Source organism: Chelonia mydas, chromosome 3, assembly GCF_015237465.2.
Source record: "Chelonia mydas isolate rCheMyd1 chromosome 3, rCheMyd1.pri.v2, whole genome shotgun sequence".
NCBI classification, from domain to species: domain Eukaryota; kingdom Metazoa; phylum Chordata; order Testudines; family Cheloniidae; genus Chelonia; species Chelonia mydas.
In genome coordinates, this window is record NC_057851.1 from 3106252 (window position 1) to 3125803 (window position 19552).

Below are 19552 nucleotides of genomic sequence, written 5' to 3' on the forward strand. Positions count from 1 at the left end.
GGCTGCCCTTGGCGTTGCCTGATTCACTCACCCCCAAGCCGAGCCCGAACCCTGGCCCGCCCCCCTCACTAGGCACTCAAACCTTCCCTCTGCCCGTTACATCGGAGTCGAGGGGTGGGGTGGGGCGAGGGGGTCAGACAGACGGGGGGAGGAGCGGGCTCCCATCAGGCAGTGCCGCGGGTAGCTATGGGGGGGGCAGGAGGGGTCTTTCCTGAGCCGGGGCGCGGCCGGGAGGGACGGGGCGGCTCTCGGGCGTCGTTCGGGAGAAGGGAGCTGCCAGCGCAGCGCGGCGGGAGCGGTGGCGCCCGAGCCCTGAGGTGGGACCCGGCGCGAGGCCCAGCCCCCGCCTCCCTCGGACGGGGCGCCCGGGGACCCGCTGGGCGGGGGGAGCTCCGGGATCCCCGGTGACAGCAGCTGGGGGGGCCTGTGGCGGGGGGTTGGGGGCGGGGGGCAGGAAGGGGGTGGGCGGTGAGAGCAGCTTGGGAGGCCGGGGGTGGGAGGCGGGAAGGGGGGGCAATGACAGCAGCTTGGGAGGCCTGTGGCTGGGGGTTGGGCTCGGCTCGGGGGGGAGGGGTGGCTGCGAGGGGGGCGGGGCTTGCTGAAGGAGGCGGTGGGCCTGGCTGGAAGAGGCTGGAGGGAGGGAGGCGGGGGGCTGGTTGCAGGAGGGCTGCGGGGGGTGGGAGCCGGCGGCAGAGCTGGGTTCTCTGGCCGGGGGAAGCTGCGGGCAGGGGTTGGGCAGCGCAGGTGGCCTGTGCTCCTGCCCTGGAGCTGATCCCCAGGACGGGTGCAGGGAGCTGAGCTCAGGGGGCAGCGGCCCCAGCTCGTCCTGCCTGGCCCGCGCATCTGCACCGATCGGATTGCGGGAGGAGGCACCGCACGGGCGGGGGTTGTTTGTGACTAATCCGGGAAGGGATGAAGTGCCTGGATGAACAAACCAACAGCAAGAGGGGGCGGGGGGGCATTTTAAAATGGGTCTGCCCAGAACACCGTGCAACATGCTGAACCGCCCTGATCTTAGAAGAGGCATGATTATGATTGACTTGTATTGCAATCGCACCTAAAGCTCCAGTGTTAGGCACAGTACAAACCCACCACAACAAGACAGTCCCTCCCCCACTGGACACTAGGTTGACCTTGATGGATCTTCTGTATCTCCATTTTCTTTGGCTGTGTGTGAAGGGGGTAGCTTGCCCATCCTGAAACTTCTGAACAAACTAACTGTTCTCTTTCCCCTCCTCTGCTGCTTTAGATTTCAAAATGACTTCCATGTTGAGCCGTGCTATCAGAAGCCTCCCTGCTACCTCCACATGGACTGTCAGATTCTGTAAGTGTTCTTCTTGTTGTTAAAAAATTAAGTTGATGCCATGTAAAAGGAGACTGTCAATTTAGCTGTTTTTAAAAAGTGGTTAAAAGTAGATTCAGGTGTGCCAACTGCACCCAAGTCTCCTTGACACTGTGATTTTTTTACAACTACTTTTCCTATTTTTAAAGTGTTTTTCTCTCCTGTTGCTGTGAAAAACCCACAAACTGGTTGTACACAATGTACACAAAATTTTTCTCTAAACGTGCAGTTACCATAGATTACTTGTCTACATTTTTCCTACTATTGTAGCACATTTTAAAGTATTATAGGTAATTTTTTTTGTCAGTAATTGTTTTGCCTCTGTCTTTTGTGTTTCAGCTGCAAGATCCTTCAGCTGCTCCCCTCTGTCACATGCCGCAGGTAAAGAGCTAAAAATCTCACTGCTGAAAGATTAAATTTGCAAGGTGCCTCCCCATCCCTGCGCCTATCCCAGACAGATACAGAAACACAGTGTAATCTTCCTTTTTTTTTTGGAGTACATTTCTAAAACTATGAACATAGGAATATGTTGCCAAAATATTTTTCCAGTACATCAAAGCTGGTCTGTGAAAAAGAACAAATCTACTAAATATCTGATTTTTCTTTACTACATAAGCATATTTCATAAAGCAAGGGTGCTCATTTTACATTGCCTTATTAAAGAGAATCTAATCTTTATGCAATGAAGTTGCTTTGTAAAGAATTGTTTCCTGACTTTCCTTTTTTTTAATAACAAAACTCCAATCCTTCAGACTGTAGGACTTCCTTATTTTTAGACTGGATAAAAATTCCTTTTCTGTCAGTCCCTTTCTTATGAGGACAAACAAAACTAATGTCTCTGATTTGTGTACTTATTCCTTTAATTTTATGGCTATTCGATATGGCTCCTGATTCCCAACATATAGCAAATGTCAGTGTTTAAAATAGTCTTAAAAACTAACACCTTGCATCTCACATGTTTCTAATGTGTCAGAGATGAGTCCCAACTTTTGATGAGAAGATATGGAGTGCAAATCCTACCATTGGCTGCAGACTATCAGAGTTGGTAACAGGCAGCTATAAAATGGCATGATACACCTTGATATCTGGTACATCCTAATGTTCGGTAGAGTTTATATATCCTGGTATGTCAAGATAGTCCATATCCTATTGATATGGAATGTGGAAAATGTGAAAAAAGGTGAGGGGAGAAGAACTCAATGTGCACAATTCAAGAGAGGAGGTCAGTTAATATTTGGTTCATTTTATAAAACCTAAGACCAATGGAAATATATTGGGACTTTAAAACAAAGCTTTCTCTGGAGTTTTTGCAACTCCATTGCAGCATTGGGAACCTGACAGCGAAACTGACTTTTAATGGGTTTTCCTCATCTAACCAGAGGGAAATTCAGAAAGTGAGAGACATCCTTCCTTAGGGTCGGGAACTGATGGAGCTTGTCTGGCTCTGGTACTGGGAGGTAGGATGGTCTTTGTGTAGGCAGCCCTATGGACCCTAAGAATCCCACTAGGTTGTTAGTGACAGCTGCAGAAAAGCAATAGAAAAGACTCACCACAGTCCAGAAGAAGACCTGAACCAAAGCTCAGACCATAATAGATGAGATGGTGTCCTAGCTTGGAGGACCCATACAAAAAGGGGATAAACTGTAATGGCCTAGGCTTGGTAGGCCCTCCTGCCTACCAAGAGATGGTCCCTGGCCAGAAAAGGCTTGTGGTATTAGGTATAAGGTCCAGTTGGTGGCACAGAGTAAGGGGCTTAGGCTTTAATGTGGGTATATGCAGTTAGATACTAAAAATGGCTGCTGGGGTCTCAAGTGCTGCTTCATTTAGCTGTTGATTGTTTTAATCCTCAGTGTCTGTGGTCCCCTGAACCATTTTGGGCCTAGTGACTCTGATTTGGGAAACAGCCCATGCTTGCCCTTGGCTTTACTCAAATAATCCACTTATAGTAACACAAGTACTAGGCAGAATCTTCATACTTGCACTTTCACTTGCCTAAGCTCTCATGCTTAGCTGGATTTAAGCAGCTTTTACATCCCATGGCCCTTCTCGGTCTTCTAAATGCAGCCATTTCATATTGTTGTTTTAACAAATCATGAGACTCTTAAGCCCTGATTGCACTAGAAATGTGACCCATTGCGTCTTTTTATTAGTTGTATATTTCTAGAACCAAGTCCAGAATGCCCCCTGGCAGTGATCAGTCAGATGTTACTGTACTGCAATATATTACTTTATCTTACTCTAAGGGATGGTAGGTAAAGGGTGAATTTGGTCTTCAAGTGGGTCTCTTTTTTGTTTCTAATTACTGTGATCCAGCATTTCAAAGGCACCCTGTTGCCACAGTATCCTAGTGCTAACTGGGAATGGGAGTCAGGAATTAGATGTCTTGTTCCCAACTCTGCTGTTGGCTCACTGCATGCTCTTCAATGAATCACTTTACAGATGAGGAAACTGGGATACAGCAAAGTGACTTGCCCAGGATCAGGCTGAATGCCATGGGGGAGACAAGAATTCAATCCAGGATTCCTAGTTACTTGATGTAGGACTTAACCACCGAAGAACATTACCCGATCTTTCTAGTAGTATTTATTTTTTAAATAAAATCTTGCTGCAGACTTGTTCAGATTCTAGCCAACAGCTGTTTAAATATTTTCTTCAAACAGTCCAGCCCAAGAGTAAGAAAACCTTAGCCAAAAATGGTGTGAAGAATATTGTTGTGGTCGATGGGGTCCGCATTCCATTTTTACAGTCTGGCACCTCGTAAGTATGAAAAGAAAATACCTCTTTGCTTTGGTTAATCGTATAGAAAGATTCAGGGAGAATCAGAAAGGAAAACATTGGGCTTGGTATATTTGTACTGCTCTAACTGCTTTCACTTCATTCAGTGCCTGATGTTGGCTTGCTCAGTGTTCGGACATTTGTAGCTACTCTTACTCCTGATAGGAAAGAGTAATGAATGTAATAGCTGCAAGGAGTTTAACAACTTGTTTTTCTGATCTTTACTGGGTTGATCATCTTGGTGGTTTGCTTTGGTCCCTTCCTTCTTGTATTGTGTTTTTAATCTTGACAAGGTCACTGATTGCTGTTATACAGGTGAAACTATATGTGAGCCCTGCTACATATTACAAACTTGAAGGGGTTGGGCATTCCAAAGTTATCTGATTTTCCCCAAGAGTTAGAATACAGATCTTGAAACTCCACTGTTCCTTGACAGGGATTAGCACCAGCTAAAAGATTGCTATCAACTAAGGCTGTAGCTGCAACCATGTGGTCCTTATGTTAGGCAGAGGTGATCTAGTGGTTCCTCTCTTCTTTATAATAACTGTAAGGAAACTGACATAGTCAGTGTGACAGTCTGGCTCGGGAAAGGAGAGAATACATTCTGATGAGAACTGAGGATGAATTACTAAATAATACAAAGAAAACCCTGTGTATATTGGGATGTGTAAGGGCTGGGTTGGGATGTTTGGTTCTCTAGGCTTGACATATGACCACTGTTCACAGTAAGTAACGTTCAGCCCAACGGATCTGTCTTCACATGCCATTCACATGACTGCACCTATGGTTGAAAACCGCTTCCAGGACCCAGGCATAGTCCAGTAGCAGCAACAGGAGTGAAAAACTACATCAGATGATTGTTAGAAACCTGTTACTTAATGCCATTAACTTCGTAGCTGAATCAGGGCCATTACTAACGCTTCCCTACGGTAAACAGGGGATGGAGTTTCGACTTTTGCTGTGGCTATATCTTGTTTCAGGATTTTCCTTAATACAGCAGTTGTACGTTGATTTTTCACATATAGACATCTTTGTCTCCACAAACCAAGGCTGTGAAATGGCCACTTTTAAGTGAAGAGGCTCCGTGATTGCTCATCTGTTGCCATACTGTGTCTGGTCTATTAATATATACTCTGAATGGTATGATAAAATAACTTCAGGGATTATTTTGTAAATCTATCTGTCTTAACTTCCAGATATGCAGATCTGATGCCGCATGACTTGGCTAGAGCCTCGCTGCAGTGAGTAAACAAGAATTGAGTGGAAGAGGAGCTCAGAAAGCTAGCTGGCCCTGGGGTTTTGTGCTGGGAGGTTGATTTAGTGCTGATAATAATGCTGGGAACCAGGGTTCCTAGGTTGTATTCCCTGCTTTGTCACTCAACTATGTGACTCAAACAAGGACAAGTCATTTCACTGCTGTACCTCAGGTTACTTATGTGCAAAATGGTGATACTACTGAGAAGGAAGGCACTGTCTAAGTGCATGGTAGGGGGACGTTGTGTCATCCTCCTGGCCAGCTCTGCTTCAAATGATCTACTATTGAATGTGCTTGGCGCTGTATAATACGAAAAATGAACGGTGAGCAAATTGGGACAGTGACTGAGACCCAGGGAAAGCTACCTTAGTAGTGTGTGTGTGTTTCTCCTCTCTCATTTCATCCCTCTTCTCTCTGATGCCTTCTCCAGCCTACAGTTTGACAGTGTTTGCGTGTCCTGTGGGAAAGGAGGGTCACTAGGAGGGATTTGAACGAGGGAAGATGGGGTTCTGGCACCTTGGGAGGTCATTCCTTACTTACCTCTGGGGGCAGTGTGGAAGAAGGTGTGAAGGCAGGAATTTGGGGCATGGGGGGAGGAGTTTGTCAAGGCTGGCATTGTTGATGGGCAGTGGGAACATGCTGCCGAAAGAGTTGAGGTCCGAGATGAAGGCTAGGTTGGAGTCATGCCAAGCCTTGGCTGTGAGGTTGATGCAGTACCCAAGGGGGAGCCAGAGGAGAGATTCATAGAGTATTAGGGTTGGAAGAGTCCTCCGGAGGTCATCTAGTCCAATCCCCTGCTCAAAGCAGGACCAACACCAACTAAATCATCCCAGCCAGGGCTTTGTCGAGCCAGGCCTTAAAAACCTCTAAGGAAGGAGATTCCATCACCTCCCTAGGTAGCCCATTCCAGTGCTTCACCACCCTCCTAGTGAAATAGTGTTTCCTGTTATCCAATCAAGACCTCCCGCACTGCAACTTGAGACCGTTGCTCCTTGTTCTCAGTGGTGGCAGATGGCCGAACAGCCTAGCTCCATCCTCTTTGGAACCCCCATTCAGATAGTCAGTCTGATTGACTGGCGGCGTGCAAACAGTGCACTTTATATTCACGGACTGCAGGCTGATGTTAAGTGGTGTGCACTGGGCACTTGGATTTGGTAGTAGCATTAGTAAGTTGCCATAGGGACCCCTACCTGCATCATGTTTACTCTTACCTTTTACATGATGGTTTGAGGAAGTCAGAATTCAAATTTGTGTTTATTTTAGTTTTATATATATATATCCCTGCAATGGGGTGCAGAGGTGTATAGGCTTGTTTGTACGGATATCCTGGAGCATTTGTACACAGTATTTTCTATGGAAATATGAAAAAATTGCTGCTTGTCTTCTGTGTATCCCTGTAGAAGCAGTAGGTGTTCAGACACTGAGGGGTAGGCTGGCTTGACATCTGACTCCCTCTTCTCTCCCCGAGTTTTGACTTGAGGCTGCCCCAAGCTGAGGAAGAGAGGTAGTAACCACTTGAGCATTGGGGGGGTGGGGACGACTGTTATTGAAGAAGTGGAGTTTCCCTATTTTATTTTGAGTCCATTTCCACTTGATGATCACAGCTCTTTCTGTGGGCAGCTATATATTCAACCTCAACTCTGAATTAGGGAAGCATGCTCACTGTTGTCCCTGTTTTGCAGGCTAGCTTTTGAAATTGGGTGCCTGGGGACCTTGGCAAAGTTACCACTTTATTCGTTAGTGCAGATTTTCTTGTCTGATTTCTTCTCTCAGAGGGTTGCTGAACCGGACCAACGTCCCGAAGGAAGTTGTTGATTACATTGTTTATGGCACAGTTATCCAGGAGGTGAAAACAAGCAATGTTGCTAGAGAGGTGGGTTAAATGAAGCAGGTATTCTGTAAAGCTGGTTTTAAACAGCTGACCTGAGTGAACTAACCCCTATGAAAGAATCAGTTCATCGCTGCTCCTTGTGGATTGGGAAAATAAGCCAGTCACACTGTGTTGTGCTTCAAGTAATTAAATGGCGCTCCCATCCTGTTAAAATCATAAATCTACCCTGTCATTTCTAATAGTGTGCACTGTGAAATCCCTCCGGGGGGATTACCAGAAAAGCAGGACCCTGGTAAGGGATGATTAATCATTCTGCTTGAACTGTCCACTTGGGATCAAGCTCTGGTTTGCCAGAAATACTTAATAACACTACAATATTTTTTGAAAAATAAAGCTGGTCGAACCAAGATGCAGCATTTGAGTGCTCTGGAGAGTGCCAGCTTAGCTGCTTTTCCTGGTGGCAGATGTAAAGAGAGAAGTGATTATATATAATACAGGGAAAAGAGTGTAGAGATCTGGTACTGTAAAGCCATCTCCATAACATTAGACATGATTCTGCTCTAATCAGCCTAGCTTCTGAAACCTCAGCTGGTGTTCTGCACAGCAGTCAGTGCCATTCCACCAAAAAGGATCCCACCTAAAACTTGTTACATCATTTCTCCTAACTGCGCTTGTTATTACCAGTGCTGCTCAGATTCAATCAGCAAGTTATTTTTGTATGTGCAAGTGTTTTCTTTGACCTCCTGTCAGTCAACTGAGACTGGTTTAATTTTAACTTCCAGAGAAGGTTTGAACTTTAAACTAGTTGGCCATGTGTCAGTTAAGGTGTGTCGTCTTATGGCAACACGTACTCCAGAATAGTTATTCTTTTGTGACACAGGCCTCCACTCCCTGCTCTGTTAAAGCTCGTTGTCATTCCCATTATACATCCTTACTTTCAGGAAAGCTTGGTCTGCCGCAAACATTTAATGTTCAGTTGTATGTAAATTACAGCTTGTATTCTATTGCAGTGTATTCAAGTTCTCAAACAAAATTACATTCATTTTCTTGCATCTATAAATAATAGATGACAGGGTGAAGCAAAAGTTTTCAGAAATACAGTGCTGTGTTGCATAAGAGGAATTTGTCTGTTCATTTAGGGTCTGCCGATGGTTGCCTGTGTAGTTTGATAAAGAGCTTTGAGAGGCAGGCAGCAGACCAGCTCTCTGATTGCAATAGAAGGAAGATTCCTCATAGTGAATGCGTGCAGAATGCCCTACCTCAGCTGTGTAGGTGGAAACTTGACACGTTTGCAACTTAAATTCTGCAAAGATGTCTGGCATTTAATGTTTCAAGAAGCACGCACTGCGAGGTCGAGCTGGTGGGGTTTTTTAATCATTATTTTGTGTTGCCCATAGGCTGCCTTGGGAGCTGGCTTCTCGGATAAAACTCCAGCCCACACAGTCACTATGGCTTGCATCTCTTCAAACCAAGCTATGACCACAGGTATGTTGGCTGAAAGAACAGGTAGTAGATTAGAAGATGGCATTAGCAGCCTGTCTTCTCTTCCCCGGTCCTACCTGCACATCTTAATGAACACAGTTAAGTGTCTGGAGGAGGCTTAGATGGGGGGCCTCTATTGAACCACTGGTTCAGTAAAGTTTAGCAGAGATTTTTGAAGTACGTGTTCCAGGCCTTCAGGAGCTCTTGATCATCAGCTTCATTCCGGAGCAGTCTCCACTCAGATTCAAAATTGTCCATTAAAACTGAAAGGTAAAGACTTGAACTTGACAAAGTTGTAGCCTTTTATACTAACATCACCTTCAGTGTAGCCCAAATTGAGCAAAAATTGAAGATCCAGGTTTCTACCCCAAATTGTTTGCGATATTGTTGCCTCAATTTCTTGCATGAAAATAGTGGGAAGTAGAAGCAAAATTACAGAACACAGGAGAATATTTAGAATATTGTTTATTTTGTCAAAATCAGAAAAAAAAAGTTTTGAATTTATAGAAATGAAACATTTCAATAGACCTGAAACAAAGGTTTTTTGGAGTTTCATTTTGTGAAAAATTTTGATTAGAGATGTTTCTGTTGGTTGCATCTGCTCCTGAGAAATCCTTGATTAGCTGTTGCTTCTCTTCAGTAAGTGAAAGTATTTCAGCTTCTTTTAAAGAAGTCCACCCACGCTTCTGATGATCTTCTCCATCGCTTCCTGTAGGTGTCGGTCTGATTGCATCTGGCCAGTGTGATGTGGTGGTAGCTGGTGGTGTGGAGTTAATGTCGGATGTTCCAATTCGTCACAGCAGGAAGATGAGGAAGACTTTGCTCTCCCTTAACAGGGCCAAGACCTTGGGCCAGAGACTGGCACTGGTTGTTAAAATCCGTCCTGATTACTTTGCCCCAGAGGTAAATCTCCTCCTTTCCATCTCTCAGTAGGCGTCTAGAGTTCTCAATTCTGTCCTCCTTTGTAGTTTGCCATTTGATAGCCACTTGTAAAATAACACACACTCTAGGGGAAAGGAATATAATTTTGCCCCTGTGGAGAATTCAACATGGTGACGGTTCATTGGGGGTGTAGACTATGGTTCTTCTGCATCATGCCACCTGCCTAGGTGTAGGCTGAGATTTCAATGAATTAGCATAGCTCCTAAAATTCTTTGAGGAACTACAGGTTTCAGAGTAGCAGCCGTGTTAGTCTGTATTCGCAAAAAGAAAAGGAGTACTTGTGGCACCTTAGAGACTAACAAATTTATTTGAGCATAAGCTTATGCTCAAATAAATTGGTTAGTCTCTAAGGTGCCACAAGTCCTCCTTTTCTTTTTGAGGAACTACGTATGGCTTTTGCCTACATGGTTCCCTGACAGTCAGGCTAGCACTTAGCGAGCTTCACCAATTTAAACTTCAAAATACCTCTTTTCCCAACTCACTGAACTCGTAGCATAGAAGGTTTACTGAAGACATTAAAATGTGTAAGGGTGACACTTACCCTACCAGCCTAAATACCGTGCAATTCGTCTTGACCTTCGGAAACTCTTAGAACCTGGAGTTTGAGGGACAAAATGAATTACTCTTCAAGCTAGTAGTGACACATTGGGTGCATTTTCAACACACTGAATACAGAGGAAAGCATTCCCCTCCCACTATTAATGGGATTGTGCATCTGACTGACACCTCTTAAATACAAAATCCATTTATTCTCCAGAGCCCAATCCTGCAGGATACTGAATGCTTTCATAATAATAGGTGAGAAAGGACAGCCTGCCCATTTAGATAGTGTTCTCTCCACTTTGTGATGTAAAGGGAGCCCCTCCACCTGCTCTCATGGTCGGAGAAAAGGTGACTTGTAAAGTGGTGGAAAAGGGTTTTATTCACAGTGAATGATTTGAAGGCTCCTGGAGTTCTGTCCTCACCAGAGAGGCTATTTTTGCGCACATACTATTAATAGAGAATCCTTTATCTTCATTTAATGGTACAAGTGCAGAGACTCAAAGTGCAGTTGAGAGATAAGAGACCCAGATTTGAATGCTGCAGACTCCCAGAACGGGAAAATAGCTAAGCCCTTTCGTTTGCAGTTTAAACCAATTTTTACTGAAAAATTCTCGGGTTTTACAAAAAATATTATTCAATCTTTTTCTGATTTTTTTCACCCTACTTTTATATCATTCAAATAGATAAAAATAACTTTTTATTAGGAAAATACAATACATGGCATGAGATATATGTATTATGATAATACCTTAGTCTGTGTATATATGCAAAGCTGCCTGTTGAAGTAAGGCTCTGTATTAGTCTAGAAGATATACAATAAACAGGCACGCACGCAAGCTCTGAAGTGCATGTGCGTCTGAACGTACGGATGAATCTCACACCACCATGTATGCATTTCAAGCTGTTAGCAGATAACGGTTTAAAGATTTGACCCACTAAAATGGGAAGAAAACGAAAATCGGTCTCAAAATACGTTTCCGAACACAAGGAAGTATTTGAAAGTTTTTAAAAAAACAAAACCAGGAGAAAAGGATGAAGTTGAGTAAATGCACTGCAAATGGTGTGACTCAGTTATTAAATGTAAATATTTACAGGCTAATCACTCTAAGTCTACAACAGTAAGCTGCTTATTCAGATGAAAAGTTTTATTTGGGGATTAGAGAGGTATTGTTTTCTTGACTCTGAGGTGGCGTGTTTTGAGTGCTGTTGTAGTTCTGCAGCAAACCACATTGAACGAAATTCAAAGCATTAATCCACTGAATACTTCCTTCCCCGTCTTTCCGTCCACCAAAACAAACCCCGATATTTACCCAGAAAAATTATGAATTGTTTTTTGCACTGATTTTTCCCCTGTCTGTGGTGTTGTGGTAATAAACTCTGATAAATTCCTGGGAAAAATTAAAATAAAAACTGAAAATGAAGGGCCCTAAAAATAGCACATCCAGCAGCATGGGAGTCTTGGCTCACGTGTGTGGATGAAGCTGTCATCCATTCTCTCAGGATGGAGGAGGACTAAATCCTAAATAAGGGATGACTTGAATTTGGCCCACTTGTGTAGCATACTACTTCCTATGGAGGTGTGGGCTACGGAGGCTGCAGGCCCCAGCATGCATTGCTCCGAGCAGCCTGGCCTCGCTTCATTTTGGGGCCTGTAGTCTCTCTGGTCTGCAGCTCTATATTAAATACAAGGCCAGCTGCTACCTTCCTCATTGTATGCAACTTGGGACCAGTCCTCAAGCCCCTGGCAAGTGGCCTTTACTCGGTCAAAGTTTGGGCATTCCTGTGGTTCAGAAATGGGGATTCCTCTAGTTTATTTGATCTTAGTGGATCTTAGTAGGATAATGTTCATTATTTGTGTAAAGTTAATCGCTCTGTTTTATAAATGGAGGACTTCAAGGATTTACATGTGTGAAACGTAACCAAGTATTAAATTCCAGTGGTGTAGTATAGTTTGGTGCCCACAACCACCATTGGAACAGATGGTATTTACATATGCTTACCTTGTGCTTCCTTTTCTTCTAGCTCCCAGCGGTAGCAGAGTTTTCTACCAGTGAGACGATGGGACACTCAGCAGACCGGTTGGCTGCTGCCTTTGCTGTCTCCCGTGTAGAACAAGATGAGTACGCCCTCCGTTCCCACACTTTGGCCAGGAAAGCCCAGGATGAGGGGCTGCTCACTGATGTGATACCCTTCAAAGTGCCAGGTAAAAGCCGTGTGTTCTAATGCTGACCCAAAATAGTGCCACTCCCTTTATAAGGGAAAGTGGCCAGGGCCCAGGTCATGGAGTTCTGTATCTCTCAGCACACTTTCACTCCTCAGCAGTGTCAAGTCTATTTAAAACCTTTAATTTACAACCTGTCCCTGCACAAGAAAGTAGTGATCCAGGAGCATGTGTCCTTGCTGAGTCTGTGATCTAAATCTTGAAGCACCCTACTCCATATCCCTGCTTATTTGGTGATTATTGCCTTAGTACGGGGCAGATCACAGGTGAGGAATCCTCCTGCTCTTTGTATCAAAGACTTAACAAGCAACAAGGTACACCACAGGGAAGCGTGTTTTTGCAAGGAATCACAAGTCCAGTTTAAAAACAAGCCTAGTAAAAGTGCCAGTGTGATGAAGCACATGCCAGCTGTGCTCCTTAGAAAGCTTATTTCAGAAAATCATCAATTTGAAAGAAGCAGAATTTTTTCAATACTCAAGACTCTTCCCTTAACACTAAACTGTTTTGGCAAGAAATCAAATAAAATGAATGACACCTCCCTTCTTTCCTTGCATTCCTTTTCCATGGAAAATAGAACTTTCTCTCGCTCTTACTCGCTCTCTCTCGAGTTCTTTTCTGCAAAGTGGGGTATGATACCCACTTCCTTCTAGAAAGAAAAGGAGGACTTGTGGCTTCCTTCTGAAGTTAATGCTGTGTTTTAACAGGCAAAGATACAGTCATCAGAGATAATGGAGTCCGTCCTTCTTCAATGGAGCAGATGGGTAAACTGAAAGCTGCTTTTGTCAAACCTTATGGGACTGTCACAGCTGCCAACTCCTCCTTCCTGGTAACGTACACCGCCATCCATTTGGGTAGCAATATGTGAGACTGGTCTATTTTTCTACCTATTGCAGCTACCTAGACTACATTTCTGTGACGTTAACGCTACTATGACTTCGTTGGCTTTTCCATAATGTCATCCACTTTAAGTTGCAAAGTGACACTTGCATTTTCTCTTAAACAACTTTTAGTTTAGCAAACCCCCAAAATAAAAACAAAACGTTCGTTGTAAACACTTGAGGCTGTTTTACCTGTTGGCTTCGTTATACTTGCCCTCAGAAGAGGACAGGGGAAGATTTCCCAAGGCACAAATGGGAGTTACACACCCAATTCCCAGTGACTTAGGCACCCGACTTCATTCAAACTGCCCTTTATGCCTTTGAAAGTCTCCCCCAGAATGCACGAGGTATGTGTCCTGTTCCCATGTGCAGCACAGAGGAGGTGCTCTCGTGTTTAGATCCTGTTCACGTTTTGCAATAACTGCTCCTTTCTTTGTGCTACAAGTAACGCTGGGGCTTCACAAGTAACAACAGTGTTTTCTGCCTGGAGTTCCCGGGAACTTGCTGGGGTCTGATAGTACTTTAGGACTGACCCCGCTTGAAATATTGGCATGTAAGGGACACTGCATACAGCAGAGCTGAGGGTTAACTTGGGAACACATTCTCCTGTTGAGACTGCATACAATCGATGCATCAAGGACACTGTGCTGTAAAATATTAGTGTTTAGTTTTGCAAACATGAACCAATTACAGTGCTGTGAAACTCAGACTATGCAAGCACTGTAGTTGCCAAAATGGCACCCACGCGCAAAATTCACCGGCCACCATTCTGCCAAAAATGAATTTACTAAAGAGCCGCATCTGTGTATGCTATGGCTATCACAGCAGCCGTACTGGTTTGGCCAGCCCACTCATAGGTCGTCTTATCCATCTGCCTCAACCAGTGCTGCAGTGCTCCCTACGGTGTATTTTACCTAGTTCTTTATCCCAAGTGTTGGGGCTTCTGCCAGTTTTCTTGGGAGCTTGTCCGTTCCACAGCCTAATGGATTAGAAGCAGACATGTGTGACTTGTAATGTAACTTTCTGGTGGATGGTTACAGATAAGTTTATAGAGCAGCATTTGTATTTATGCTCTTGTGTATTTTGTTTGTTTGTACTACGATAGTGTCTGCTACAGCAACCGGGGCCCTGTACAAACACTTAGAGACTTGCCGCCTTTGCATGTGTGGGTGCTCTGTGAGTAATTGCCTAACTGAGTTTGTCTGGCTGTTTCAGACGGATGGTGCTTCGGCAGTTCTGATAATGTCTGAGGAGAAGGCTCTGGCGATGGGATATAAACCAAAGGCCTACCTAAGGTAGAAGGAACCGTTCCATCTGGCTTCTGAAAGCTGGTCTTGCTTTTTGTTTTCTGTTCTGGTACTAATGGTGCTTTTCTTGTGCAGGGATTTTGTGTACGTGTCCCAGGATCCAAAGGACCAGCTCCTGCTGGGGTAGGTCATGGCTTATGGACAGCACAGTCAAACACTTAACATTGCTGGACATTATCAGTTACTATCACTAAATGCTTCACTTCCTGTAGAATGTGTGAGCGTTTAGTTAGGCGCGTCACAGCCAGACAAAGATCTGGGCCCTGCCTCAAAGCACTGAGAAAAGTCTGAGTACACGACATGATGCAACAAATGGAGGTGACTAAGAACAGGGAAGAGCTGAGGCGGGGATTACAGTAATACAGTTATATGGGTACTAGGCATGTGCATGGCACGGTGTTGCCACAGGTTATTGATACATTATTAAGCTGCCATATGGTATTAAGCTGCCATAGCCATCCAAGAAACAAGTCACAAGACTTTGCACTGGAATAAATTGCCCAGGGAGGTTGTGGAATCTCCATCACAGATTTTTAAAGCAGGTTAGACAAACGCCTGTCAGGGATGATCTAATACTTAGGCCTGCCTTGAGTGCAGGGGGCTGGACTAGATGACCTCTCAAGGTCCTCTCCAGTCCTACAATTCGATGATTCATTAGTGTTGATGTTAGCATACATCTCAAGACTTGGAGAATTTGATGTGATTAAAATCCAGCTAATTGGATTTGATGTCTGGACTTGCCAGACTTGCACACAAAACCAAAAGAGGTCAATTAACTTTAGAAATGGGGTGAAATGCTCATCTTCACCTGCCTAACGCATCTCTGTATGGGGTGGTAGTGACTTTTGGGTTGTACATCAGTTTAAGTGGGAGAGGCTGAAAGCTTCGTGAGCGCTTACTTGTTTGGCATCTTAAACGCTGCAGCTCCATTTTGAGAGCGAGGAGGATGTAATAGGGATCGTAGTGAAGGAAGGGGGGAGGAGTCCATGGAACACATGCATTAATGTCACTTGCTTTTCTGACTCTTTAGGCCAACGTATGGTACTCCCAAGGTGTTGGAGAGGGCTGGTCTAACAATGGCCGATATTGATGTGTTTGAATTTCACGAAGCTTTCGCTGTAAGTATCTGCACAGGAACATGCATGGAAGAGGTAACACACCAATGTGTCTTGGGTTGCAGATCTGGGTTCTCCTGCGTAAGATCTATAGCAAGGATATTTCCTCTGGTTTTATATCAGGAGTGGAAGGAGCTCTGTTACTCGGTTTCCTTCATCGGGTGGAGGGTTTTCTATGTGCACGCTATGAGTTTGTACATGAACAGTTAGTCTGTGCTGAGGTGCTCTGTGCAGACAGTTTATTCAGCTAATCAGAGGCAACATTTTTCTCTAAGGTGTCATCTGGCTGGGACAAGGCTCATGCAAATGATGCTCCTTTGAGCCCTTTGTGTACAACCAGCTGTGCTGATCCTTCTTGATCACTGACTAGTTTTAGGAAACTAAGATACTCCTAACTTGTTCATACTTCACCATATACAGTAAAAGCTTTTCTATCTGGCATGTTGGCATAGTTGGGAATGGGGGGTGCCGGTAAGTGAAAAATGCTACTTAACTAAGAGGGAGGGAGTTTGGGTGCAGGAGGGGGCTCAAGGCAGGGGGTTGGGGTTTCAGGGTGCCGGATCCAGGGGCGGGGAGGGCACTCACCTTGGGCAGCTCCCCACAACCAGCGACCTGTCCCTGCCACTCCTAGTCGGAGGCGCGGCCGGCGGCGCTGCCCCTGCCCCGAACGCTGGCTCCTCAGCTCCCATTGGCTGTGAACCACGGCCAATAAGAGCTGCGGGGGCGGCACCTGTGGGCGGAGGCAGTGCGCAGAGCCTCCTGCTGAGCCTCTATCTAGGAGCAGTAGGGACATGTTGCCGCTTCCGGGGAGCCATGTGGAGCCAGGCAGGCGCCAGCCAGACTATAAACTGGACTTTCTATGAAGATTAGAAATGCCAGTTTATAGAACTTTCCAGTTGGTACCAGGCTGGATAACACAGCTTTTACTGTACTTCATTCTGTGTCTGCTGTAGTCCTTGAGTCTTTCCCCTCTCCCTTCTAGGGGCAGATTTTGGCTAACTTCAAAGCTATGGATTCGGATTGGTTTGCACAAAATTACATGGGCAGAAAGTCTAAGGTAAGGACATAATGAGGAAGCAGGTTTTAAGGTCAGTGTTGCTTTTGTAATTTTAATTCCTTGCTGTAAAAACATATCAGAATGGCATAGCAGTTCTAAGGCCTGTATTGTGTTTATACAAGGGAGAAACACTCAGTTTCCTAAAAATCAATAATTTGGTTCAGTTCTTCCTAGTTTGAGGAGCTGTAGCTACTCTGACGTGACCTCTGGCACTTCAGCACAAAGAGAAGGCAAAGACCCTAGAGCTGTGCGGCTAACGTTTCTCAGTAGAAATGATAGGGGAGATGAAACCACTGTCCTCTCGCAGCTAACTGGCTGTAGATGGCGTCCTATCACCATAAAGCCTCGCATTTGCTTACACTGCAGTGAAACACAAATGTAAACTCTAGGGAGCGCGCCAGCAGCAGAGACTAGCTGGCCTAGTAGGTCTCTTCACATGACCCAACACGGAGATCAGGGACTGATCATCTGCGGCGGGAAGGACTCGGAGGGAGCGGGGCAGGCTCCTTGGAGGCAGAGGTTGGCAAACCTGTTCCTTTGGTTTGTTCTTGCAGGTTGGAGCCCCGCCTCTGGAGAAGTTTAATAAGTGGGGTGGCTCCCTGTCTCTGGGCCACCCTTTTGGTGCCACTGGCTGCCGGTTAGTAATGACTGCGGCTCACAGGCTGAAGAAGGAAGGAGGGCAGTACGGCGTGGTAGCTGCCTGCGCTGCGGGAGGACAGGTAACGCTGCATGGGCTTGCTAGCATTGTGACCTCTGCTGGGAAGGGCAGGAATTCCTCTTGGTACCAAGAAGTCCTGTCCTGTGTACGTCGGACATCAGTGCAGCTTTGAAGTTTGTTACCATCAGGTGGCCTTAGTACTGTCCAGGCAGCTGGGCTAAGGAGCCAGCCAGGCTTGCTTTTGCAGCATTTCAATGCTATCTGAGAGTGACCCTGATTTGGTGGCCAGTGCTCCATGTCCCTGTTGATATAGTATGAAAGGGAGGAATGATTCAAACACCCTTCTTTACTCTGCTGTGGTTTTGGCGGTGGTGGTTTTCACTATCTCATGAACCCTGAGGATCTTACTGAAGTCTGGCTTGTTAGGTTCCATCTCCCCCTGTAAGGAACAAGAACCTCTGTGTGAAAAAGCCAGATACCACCTGCTTTCCAGTGGTACTTGGAAAGCTCTAGAGAAGTATTACACCTATTGTTGTTAGGCAGTTGTGGTTAGCAGCAGTAGATTGGGTTACTCAGTAACTTGAGAGGTCACAGCCAGACCAGTCCTATCCTCAGTAAACCAATCTAAAGAGGGCTAGCTGAGACTCTCTGTGGAAGCTGCGTAATCATTCTAATTTGGGCGAGGAGGACGCTCCTGAGTAGCCTGCAGCATACTTTCTAATCCCATCCCCTGAAAGGAAAGTATTGCCTCGTGCAGTGCTTCAGGAACGGCACCAGATAATCCAACCGATGTCTGTGGCGTGCTGCCACTGAGTAAACGCCTGCTATTAATCTCTTCCAGTTCTTACAATATGACTAACATCCTTTGGAAATGAAGCTCTTCTGGTGGCTTGTATGTTTACTACAGACGGTGCCTTTCAGACTAAAGTAACCATGCTTTGCTTCTCCATTTCAGGGCCATGCAATGATTGTGGAACTTTACCCGCAGTAAGAGGACAAGGAACTGCTGAATGGAATTGGACCTGCCCTGTGCCAGTCAATGCCATTTCAATGCACTAATAACATATCTGTGATCCTTCTTGAAAAGGATTTCTGGTGGCCTTTGTAAATATCTTCTTGTTACCCCGTCAGTGATCTGGAACAAATTAACGCTCTGTTGAACACACCACCAAACAGTTAGCGTGGCTCTTAGGCCTGTCAGGGGTCCTGCAGTTAACCAAAACTTCACGGTAACTCTTTATAAACAGGGTTTGTCTTATGGAAGAAATGAGTAATGCAGTCTGGGAATGTGAAGAGTTGTTTTAAAACAGAGAATTGCCAAGTATTTAGTGTGTCCATCTACAGCCTCTTAGGCTCAACTGCCCAGTTAGGGATGTGGCTTATTAAAGAGGAGATGCAATCTGAGTTGGATGAGGTGGTGTTTCTAAAGGATGGTGCAGAGTCCAAACCGCATTGGGAAGTCACTATAACTGCTTGAGATACTTGTCAGCCTTAATAAACCGGAGAAGAAGTTGAAGACTGGGCAGGTTTTTTTTTGTCTTCCCTTGATTTATTTACACTGACACTGATGGTTTCAAGCACTATGTACTCTGAGGCTTGTCTGCTTGGAGCCATCACCAGGCTATTCTGGGCTCTTGAAAATAGGAGTAAAGGGCTCCACGCAATTTGCCCCAGAATCCACACTGTGCTGCGGAATTGTGCTCCAGAATCAAACACTAAGAAAGAAACTAAATATGTTTATATGAAACTGTCCCTATCCAGCTTCCCCCAGGGCAGCTTAGTTCCATGTTTTAATACAAAAGTCTGCAGTACATTGAACCATGAAGGAAAAAAATAGGAGCAGTGTAAGAATTTGAATTCAGTATCAAATTGTTTCTCGGTTACATTGTCTGCTGTCAGCCATGCAGATGAGCTGCGCTCTCCAAACCAGGATTATGGGAGGATTCATCTCACATCAGCCTATTTCTGTTGGTAAGAGAGACAAGCTTTCAGCCCCACAGAGCTCTTCTTCAGACAATAATCTGTTCCACTCTGGATTTTGCTGGGCCGCTGGGAGTACCTTTCCCAGACCTGTGTGGCTCTAAAGCTTGTCGCTCTCAGCAGCAACCAAAGTCGGTCCAGTAAAAGATCTGGTCTCCCCCACCGT

General features: G+C 45.2%; 1 protein-coding gene across 2 annotated transcripts; it reads left to right on the plus strand.

Moving 5' to 3' along the window:
• The first annotated feature begins 188 nt into the window (after positions 1-188).
• HADHB (hydroxyacyl-CoA dehydrogenase trifunctional multienzyme complex subunit beta) lies at positions 189-18922 on the plus strand. Of its 2 annotated transcripts, none has more exons than XM_037893732.2 (16): positions 189-317; positions 1250-1324; positions 1682-1723; positions 4003-4099; positions 5314-5358; positions 7146-7245; positions 8601-8688; positions 9401-9588; positions 12193-12373; positions 13096-13217; positions 14485-14564; positions 14652-14699; positions 15607-15694; positions 16674-16748; positions 17303-17467; positions 18362-18922. In XM_037893732.2, exons 2-16 carry the CDS (start codon positions 1258-1260, stop codon positions 18395-18397), a joined length of 1422 nt encoding a protein of 473 aa, XP_037749660.1. In that variant the 5' UTR covers positions 189-317; positions 1250-1257; the 3' UTR covers positions 18398-18922. The 2 variants fall into 2 exon arrangements, with proteins under 2 accessions (XP_037749660.1, XP_043397947.1); XM_043542012.1 differs by having other exon boundaries at positions 300-404.
• Positions 18923-19552: the final 630 nt, after the last annotated feature.

Bases quoted from the DNA above. Each gene is read 5' to 3' on its own strand.
- HADHB (XM_037893732.2), top strand. From the start codon at position 1,258: ATGACTTCCATGTTGAGCCGTGCTATCAGAAGCCTCCCTGCTACCTCC. The intron at 13,218-14,484 runs GTAACGTACACC...TGGCTGTTTCAG, and splicing joins CTGCCAACTCCTCCTTCCTG to ACGGATGGTGCTTCGGCAGT. The intron at 14,565-14,651 runs GTAGAAGGAACC...TTTCTTGTGCAG, and splicing joins AAACCAAAGGCCTACCTAAG to GGATTTTGTGTACGTGTCCC.